Here is a 10,000-nt window from a genome sequence, read left to right as displayed (position 1 = left end):
CATTGGCTAGTTGATTTGAAAAGAATAACCTCATTGGTCAATTGACTAAGTATTTGATTGGCTGGTCGGTTGGGGTGAAGCGGTTCGAGTGGTCGATTGATTGGGATATGGTTTTTGTAGTCGGCTCGTTAATTTAAGTTAAGTGATTTGATTGGTTGTTGTTTAAAATATAATTAGCTTTATTAGCTCGTTCTTTCTTTTATTCATTCATTCATTCATTCATTCCTTCATTCATCCATCCATCCAATGAACACTAACCAGGCGAAAGATTTGAACCAGATATCTGACAGACAGGCTTTCCTCCAATTACACCACCAGATATTTTCACTGCCCAAAAAATTTGACTTTCTATCGCATAAAGGAGATACGGTTCGTTGGTTGGTTGGTTGATTGATTGATTGATTGATTGATTGATTGATTGATTGATTCATTGATTGATTCATTCATTCATTTGTTCATTCATCATTTTATTTATTTTTTCATTTGTTCATTCAGATAACAGAAATTCAGTCGAACAACCAGCTGAGAGATGAGATGGTGTCGAGAGTTCAAACCATCACAGATAGGCTACATTCACTCAAACTCGAGAATGATGAGGTCGATATCCATTCATTCATTCATTCATTCATTCATTCGTTCGTTCGTTCGTTCATTCATTTATTCATACGCATATAAATTCACTCAATCACTCACTCAATCGATCAATCGACCAGCTCTGGAAGACTCTGGAAACGACGGACAACAGCATGGTGGCGAAGCTGACCACACAAGAAGTTGATGTGGCCGATGTGTTTGCCTCACCGGGCACCAAACTGACCTTCACTAAAAACAATCCGGATTATGAAAAGCAGATGAAGGAGTGGCTGGAGACCCAGGAATTTTATTTTAATGTTGGTAGTGATGATGTTGATGCGGTAATGATAATGATGATGATGGTAGTTGTGGTGGTAATGATAGTGATTATGATGATGAGGAGGAAGATGAGGAGAGTGTAAGATTGTGTGATGATGATGATTATGGTGGTGGTTTTGTCCATTTAATGGTCATCATCATCTTCATCAACATCATCAGCAACAACAACAACATCAACAACATCTTCATTATCAACAACATCAACAACAACATCATCAACTTCAACAACAAAAACAACAACATCATCAGCAACAACAACAATAACATCTTCATTATCAACAACAACATTAACAACAACAACATCATAATCATCAACATCAACAACAACAACATCATCATCAACAACAAAATCATCAACATCATCCTCTTAGAAATTCAAGAACTACGAGCTGAACAGCAACCTGGTGGCGAGGTTGCACGCGAAATGTTTGGCGCTAGAAAAAGTGCTGGCCATCACCAAAGATGATAATCAAAAGTTTGTTGTTGTTGAGGTTGTTGATGTTGTTGTTGATGATGTTGAAGCTACTGATGTTGTTGTTATGGTTCGTTGTTTCGTCTTTAAACGTTATAAACATTTAGATAATACTATAAACAACAACAACAACAACAATAACAATAATAACCATAACAATAATAAATAAATGGTATTTTATTCATTTTCTTTTCAATTTTTACACTCGTTCTATCATCCATTGGCTCTACGTCAGGTATATTGGAGTTAATATAAAAAGGTAGACACATGAGCAGTGTGCGTGTGTTTGCGTGTGTGTGTGTATGTGCGTGTGTGTGTATGTGCGTGTGCGTGTGTGTGTGTGTTTATAAAACATGGTTATGGTTTTTTTTTCGTTTTTGCGCGGGTTTTTTAGGTGTAACTTCGTGTTTTATTTTAGTTTTATTTATAATATCTTTGTTGTTCGTTCAGTTCGGTTGGAAACATGAGCTACACCATCATCATCATGACCATCTTCGTCATCATTATCATCGTCATCACCAACATAATTGTCATCATCATCATCATCATTTTACGTATTCTTTCATTCTGTTCATTTTATCGCAAATGTGACTGTAAACACTGATAACGTTATTGTTATTCGTTTTTGTTATTTAAATTAGGCTAAGTTCCGGTCATAACAATCGACCAATCAGAAAGAAGGCCCTCGGTAAATATGCTCTTGAGAGCAAGCCCAAGCTTTTTGGTGGGAGCGTACGGGAATATGTTAATGTAAGAGGCTAATTTATGTTAATGATGTTAAATACTACTACTACTACTACTAACAATAACAATACTAATATTAATACTAACCCAACAACAACATCATCATCATCAACAACAACAACAATATCATCTCCAATAGGCAACAGGCGAAGAAATCCCATTAGTAATTCGCAGCTGCACAAAGATAATCAATCTATATGGTGAGATGATGATGACGACGATGATGTAGCTGTTGTAGTTACTGCTGTTACTGTAGTTGCTGCTGCATATATATATATATATATATATATATATATATATATATATATATATATATATATATATATACAGTATTGTATGAAAAACAAACTCTAAAATTGATTAATGCCAACAATTTGGTAGAATTCATACAACACTGTATAAAACATAGCCTCTTTCCAATATATATATATATATATTATATATATATATATATATATATATATATATATATATATATATATATATATTTATACTTTAAGTTTTAAGAACTTGTATCTTTTCTTCCTTCTTGCACGTATGCCATTGCGATTCATCCCTCTTTTGAAGAATGCCATTTCTTAGCTAAGATGATTTAAAATAATTATTGTCCGATTTCAATTCTTAGTCTCTCTCGTGTCGAAACTAATTGTCGAACATACGCACACACACACACACACACACACACACACACACACACACACACATACACATAAACACACACACACACTCAGGTATGCATCATCAAGGTGTATTCAGAATACCGGGACTTCAACATGAGATAAATGAGTACAAAAAGATGTTTGAAAAAGGTAATGTTCATTATTATTATTATTATTGTTGTTGTCGTTGTTGTTTGTTGTTGTTGTTGTTATTGTTATTGTTGTTGTAGTAGTACTTACTATTTATCATTATTTTTTTTTTATAGAGTTATAAAGAACCTCCAAATGAGACGCCATTTTATATTTTTAATTCCAACCAATCGCAATTATGTTTTTTTTTAAATCAGACAAAAAAAAATAACGTAATTCTAACTAAAATTCTCGTCCCCAATGCCATTTTGTTTTCCTAAAATTAGGGGAAGAGCCCATCCTGACGAAAGTTGAGACGAGGGATATCAACTCAGTGGCCGGGGTTCTGAAGCTTTATTTTAGGGAGCTGAGTGAGCCGCTTTTCCCGCTTCAGATTTTTGACGAGTTGGTGGCCTGCTCTAAGTATAATATCGAAGGTTGGTGTTGATGATGATTGGGATGATGATGATGATGATGCTGGAATTGATGTTGTTGTTGATGATGATGATGAAGATGATATTTATGTAGAAGAAAAAGATGAGGACGAAGGGGTGATGAAGATGAGGGTGACGTCATTTTAACGATTCAGCTACGGTCCATCTAATTATAACTTATAATAATTGTAATTCATATAATTATAACACATAATTATTTGTAAATTATTTCATTATAATTAGATGCCGATGAAAAGAAGAAATGCATTGAAAGAATACAGGAACTACTACTACCACTACCAAGGACCAATCTCAGCGTTATAAGATACCTCTTTGCTTTCCTCAATCAGTAAATTCATTTAATTATTTGCTCCTATATTTCATTCTATTGTTCATAAACTAATTTATATTGGTATATAATTATCTATATTTATGTGTGGTTTTTTGTGGTTATTTTGTTATTTTTTCATTTTTTTCGTCATCTTCTTCATCATCATTGTCGTCATCATCATCAGCATTGTCATTATCATTTTTGTCATCATCGTCATCATCATCGTCTTCATCATCACCATCATTATCATCGTCGTCTTCATCATCGTCATCATCCTTACCACAGCCTTTCAGAATACAGTGACGAGAACATGATGGACGCCCACAACCTGGCCGTCTGCTTCGGTCCCACACTACTTCCCGTCCCTCCGGATCACGATCCTGTCAACCATCAAAACCAAATCAACGATCTCATTGAAATCCTGATCGTCTACCATGAACTTATTTTCCCCAAGGATCATTCCAGTTCCTCAGGGGGCGTGGTCTACGAAAAGTTTATCGTTGATGACGATAAGTTAGTTGATTGGTTGGCCGGCTGTTGTTGAATGCTGATTGGTTGGTTGAGTTGGCTGGTTGGTTTATTGATTGATATGTTTAACGTTGAATAAGTTTCTGTTAGATTAGTCTGAATTGATGAATGAATGAATAATTGAATGAATAAACACGTGATTGAATAAATGATTGTCTGACGGAATATATTATTGACCGACTGACTGATTGGTTTCAAGCATCCATGAAGCAAAAAGCAAAGAGGGCGTGGAGTGATTTGAAAAATTCCTTTTGCAAAAAAATTTAAATTCACTTTTCAGTGACCTTGAGGAGTCGGTGGACACCCTTCTGGAAGGGGCTGGAGGAGATAATTGCGAAGAAGGTCAACTGATGATGATGATGATGATGCTGATGACGATGATGATGATACTGCTGATGATGACGATGATGATGATACACACACAAGCACAAACACACGTACACGCACAAACACACGTACACGCACAAACACACACACGTACACACAGACATGGACTGTTACATAGACGCCACACACACGTACACACAGACATGGACTGTTACATAGACGCCACAGCCGTCCATACTTTTCAAGGTCGCAACGACCAGGAGTTGACCTTCAAAAAGGGCGACGACCTCAAATTATTTCGAAAGGTCTCAACTGATTGGTGGGAAGGAATGAACACTTCTGACAACCAGATTGGGCTCGTTCCTCATAAGTTCATCGCCATCAACTATAAAAGGTTGAAAAAATTAATAATAAGTCGTAAAAATTAACATAACTGACTGATTAACCAGCCAATCAATCAGCCAATCAATGAATTAACCAATCAACCAATCAGCTAATTAACCAATCAACTAACCAATCAACCAACCAATCAACTAACCAACAGACGAACTATAACCAGCAGCGTTGACAACACAAGCGAGGACAAATTTCGTCTGTCCATCGACTCGCTGCCACTGCGTTCCTCCTCTGTCACGACAACTTCCGCTCCTCCTCCTCCCCAACTGACGCCATCCTTGAGTCTCGCTTCGAAGTCGAGCGATTACTTGGATCGATCGGTCTCGCAACCGAATATTTGCGATAGTGACGGCAGCAGTAGCAGCAGCTACGTCAAGAATAAGATCGCCAGCAATGGCCATAGTAGCAATGGTGTTGTGGATTCATCTGCCTCCAACATTGCGATGTCTGATTCCTGCTATTCAACTGCATCTTCGAACGCTGGTGGTCCCCGAGTTTCAGTTGATAATTTAGGAGTTAAGTACTTTGCTGGCAGGAGAAATGTTGATGAAGCTGACGTTGTTGATGGAAGTGTTGATGTTGATTACTCGATGGGAAAGAAGAATTCTGAGAAAGATGGAAAAGTCGTTGGCAACAAAAGATCAAATATAGATAGTCCTGCGTCACTTGTTCCGGTTCTGGAGATTGTCGAACCGATCCAGTTGAGCTACGAACTGGTTCAGGAAAACAACCTCGTGACGTTACTCCCAACGTCAGCCGTCCTCCCGACACTGCTACCATCGTCACCGGCGCTGCCGATAGCCACATCGACAATGTTGCCGCAACACGAAGCCACCAGGGCGTCTAAGTTTTCATTTTTTGAGACCGACTTCACCACGTCTGGGGTGGTCACTCGTGAATGTGCTGACCAGCAGCAACAACGACAGCAGCAACAACAGCAACAGCAGCAGCAGCAACAACAACAACAACTGCCTCCCTTCAAAAATCAACAACTTGAATTGAAAAATGTGACAACAACATCTTCGACAACTGATGATTCTTCTAATGTGGCTTCCAAGTCTCCAGAGGCCACCAAAGAGGACGGGTCGTTCTCATACTCTCTTTCGCCAAGTTGGAAGTTTTCTGGCGTGACTCTGGATGAAGCCCTGCTGGGTGGTGCTGATGGCAGATATTCGAAACTGACTGCCGATACAAAAAGCTGTTCTGCTACTACTTTTATTAATACATCAAGTGTTACAAGTGGTAATAGTAGTAGCAGTAGTATTGGCAACTCTAGCGTTAATACTGCTTCGCAAAGTAGTAAATTAGATTCTGATAGGACTACTGATTTTGTCAATTTGTCACTGGATACATCCTTACCGTTGTCTCAACAAGAAATGCGCATAGTTGAGAGCGACGACGTAGATGATACTGTTGACAACATTTCATCCGTGGCTGCAACAAATGTTGAGAAGAATGCTGAAGTTGTTGAGGGTGTGATTGCAACAACATCAACAGCAGCAACGAGTGAATTAGTCAGTTCATCTCTTCAGATCGAAGAAGACTTTCCACTACCTCCAGATGATTTGCTACAAGATTACGTTGATGATGCGCCGGCGTCGGTTGGGGGCAGCAACATTTTGTTGCGAGATGAGACAAATGCAACGTCCAACATGTCAAGAAACGAGGCATTCAACGTGCCACCACTTTCAACTCCATCCTTTCTTCTCTACATGGAACAAAATAGACAGAAGCAACAACAACCTCAGCAGCAACAGCCGCCACCAAAACAGCAGTTGTCCTTGAAGCCACAACAAACCCAGCAACAAAAACAACAACAATTTCAACAACATCAACCACAGTTTCAACAACAGCAACAACAACAACCAGCAACTTCGTTTAACGACCTTTACGCGAGCACTTCTAACTTCATTTCAAATGCTTCTTTGATGAGTTCCTCGATTTCAACAACATTTATGACGTCACAATCAACAACAACCACTACATCGGCAACAAAAACAACAACATCAGCAACAACAACAACATCAGCAACAACATCAGCAGCAACAACAACAACATCAGCAACAACAACAACAACATCAACAACAACATCGGCAACAAAAGCTTTGCACAATTTTCGAAACTCGATGAAAGCTCCAGCAACCGCTACATCGCCATCATCATCGTCATCGTCGTCGTCATCACAACAACCAACATCACCATCATCGTTTCATCCACCACCACCATCATCATCATCATCAGTTTATTCATCCCAGAGATTATCCGCTCTTTCATTCAATCTTCCAACTCTCTCAATTTACACAACATTGGCGCTTCCACCATCATCATCATCCTCATCCTTGATGATGACACGAAATTCATCATCATCATCGTCATCATCAACAACAACATCGTTATCATTAGCACCACCAGTACCATCATCATCATCATCAGTGATGTCGTCGTCATCATTATCAACGTCACCGAAACCTGTTTACAGTCAGTTATCCAACCATCCATTGTTCTCATCTATGTTGGCAGCAGCTTCATCGTCGTCGTCATCGTCGCTTCCTCAGCCACCCTCATCATCATCATCATCATCATCGATGACGTCATCATCTTCGGTGACGTCATCATCTACGGTGACGTCATCATCATCATCTTCGATGCCTTTGACTAAAAAGTTTAGCGCTACATCAAGCTTGCCTAAAGTTAATAGCTCAATTTCGCCATCATCATCAGCAACAGCTGCAACATCATCAACACCAACATCATCATCATCAACACCAGCATCATTATCAGTATCGTCTGTTGCTGAAAAGGCTAAACCGCCTCCTACCTTTAAGAAGCCAACAAGATAAATTATGTTTGGTCCTGGGCCGGATATATGCATACAAACAGGCATACATACAAACATACATACAAACATACATACAAACAAACAAACAAACACACACACACACACATTCATAAGTACATCGTATGGCTAGCAAATGTATATATGCTTATACTAATTATATAATACGGTTGACTTATTAATATTATATTGAAAAAGTTTCGATTTTTCTTTGAAAATGAAAAGATAGAAAATTGAAAGAAAGAGAGAAAGAGAGAGAGAGAGAAAGGAAAAGAGAGAGAAAGAAAGAGAGAGAGAAGGTGCTATCCATTAGCACCTTTCAAAAAACCTTAAAAAAACATCAGTCTAGGTATCAGTATTTTAACACAGTACCTTCGTAACGGCCTTGAATTATATTTCTTCATATTAATATCTTTCATTGACATTTCTTTTACTCATTCATTACACACAAACACACACACACACACACACACATATATATATATATATATATATATATATATATATATATATATATATATATATAGACTTAATGGATTATGATTATATAATGATGATGAAGAAGATGATGATGACGACGATGATGGTGGTCGTATTTTATTTATAAAATTAAACGAATCAGTCCTCATGCTATATGTCGTGATTGTGTGTGTGTGTGTGTGTGTGTGTGTGTGTGTGTGTGTGTGTGTGTACGTGTTTGTATGTCTGTGTTTATAGATTGTTTGTTTGTTCGTGTGTGTGTGTGTGTGTGTGTGTTTATGTATATTCCCTTCTATTTTAATAATATTTATTAAAAGTGGTGCATATTAAAAAAAGGTTCATTTTTTTCATTTTATAGAATTACAGAGACGTGCACGCATACTAACACACACACACAGACACACACACACACGCATATATATATATATATATCCGTGGTTTATATATATCAATATATATATATATATATATATATATATAATATATATATATATATATATAACATTTATATTACTCAGTAAACGATGTTATGGCTACCAATGGTTGTATTAAAACTATTTAGATTATTAACCATCACTATTATTTTTATTATTATTATTATTATTGATTTGGAAAAAAATGGACAAAGACAAGATATATCTGAATCTGAAAAGCTTCATAATTCAATCCGATGTCAAATTATCGTCATTATTGTGCGTGTGTATGTGCGTAAGTGTATGTGTGTGTGCGCGTGTGTGTATGTATGTGTGTGTGTCTTCCTGTTTCTCTGGTTCATTCATTCATTCATTTGTTTATTTCCAAATAATTAAACATCATTTCGATCTCTTAATGATAATATAATATATTAATAATTTGAATATACATTTACACACGCACACAGATACACACACACAAACACATACGAATGTTGTTGACCCGCACAGTCGTCAGTAGGGTATCTAAATTCATATATTACATGATTACGCTTCGGGGTAGGATCGTCTTTAGGAGAGCAGTTGTTCTTTAAGACCAATTGTGATGTCTTACAACTATTGTAGTATATTCTGAGTTTTATTTTATTAGCATCGTGGTATGATTTGTTTGAGGACGACTTCGACAATGCCATATAAAATGAAAGTGGAATGCATGTTAATCACTGAGTTAACTTAACGAGTATTTTAATGTGTTTGCTTTTAATATATATGAAATAATCAACTCGACTGATTGAATGAATGAATGATTGATTGATAGATAGATTGATTGATTGATGGGATGAATAACTGAAACCGAAGAACTGGTTGAATGAATGAATGAACAAATGAATGAATAACTAAATGAACGAATGAATGAACGGTCGATTGATTGATTGGATCGTTATTTCATTTAATGTTTATCAATCATAAGATTTATATACAAGACTTCTGTACACACACACACACACACACACACACACACACACACACACACACGTACGCAAACACACGCACGTATATATATATATTATATATATATATATATATATTTGATTACATTAAACAAAAATATAATTAAAAAACGCATTTTTTTTTTATTTTTATTGCAATCATAACTAATGACAATAATAATACATTAAGTTAGGTTTATTAATGTGAGCCAAAAAAATATGTTGTTGAAAAATAAAAATAATAATAACGATAATAATAATAAAGTTAATAATGATAATTATTATTATTGTTATAATTAGTTACCAAACGAAGACAATAACCTATCGTTAATTAATATCAGCGAATCAAC

General features: G+C 36.5%; 1 protein-coding gene across 1 annotated transcript in view; it reads left to right on the top strand.

The window, feature by feature from the left end:
- Positions 1-4,515, top strand: part of HELRODRAFT_194472 (hypothetical protein) — a gene marked incomplete at both ends in the record, with an annotated part of 9,259 nt that extends 4,744 nt beyond the window's left edge. Inside the window, 11 exons of the mRNA XM_009031691.1 lie at positions 496-597; positions 714-890; positions 1,284-1,387; positions 1,620-1,643; positions 2,026-2,134; positions 2,268-2,328; positions 2,860-2,937; positions 3,204-3,353; positions 3,594-3,695; positions 3,960-4,187; positions 4,490-4,515. Coding sequence (XP_009029939.1) covers positions 496-597; positions 714-890; positions 1,284-1,387; positions 1,620-1,643; positions 2,026-2,134; positions 2,268-2,328; positions 2,860-2,937; positions 3,204-3,353; positions 3,594-3,695; positions 3,960-4,187; positions 4,490-4,515 — 1,161 coding nt within the window. The remainder of the gene's footprint in view (positions 1-495; positions 598-713; positions 891-1,283; positions 1,388-1,619; positions 1,644-2,025; positions 2,135-2,267; positions 2,329-2,859; positions 2,938-3,203; positions 3,354-3,593; positions 3,696-3,959; positions 4,188-4,489) is intronic.
- Between the last annotated feature and the right edge of the window lie 5,485 nt (positions 4,516-10,000).

Source organism: Helobdella robusta (assembly GCF_000326865.2).
Source record: "Helobdella robusta unplaced genomic scaffold HELROscaffold_77, whole genome shotgun sequence".
NCBI lineage: Eukaryota > Metazoa > Annelida > Clitellata > Rhynchobdellida > Glossiphoniidae > Helobdella > Helobdella robusta.
This window is presented reverse-complemented; position numbering and strand designations above follow the sequence as displayed.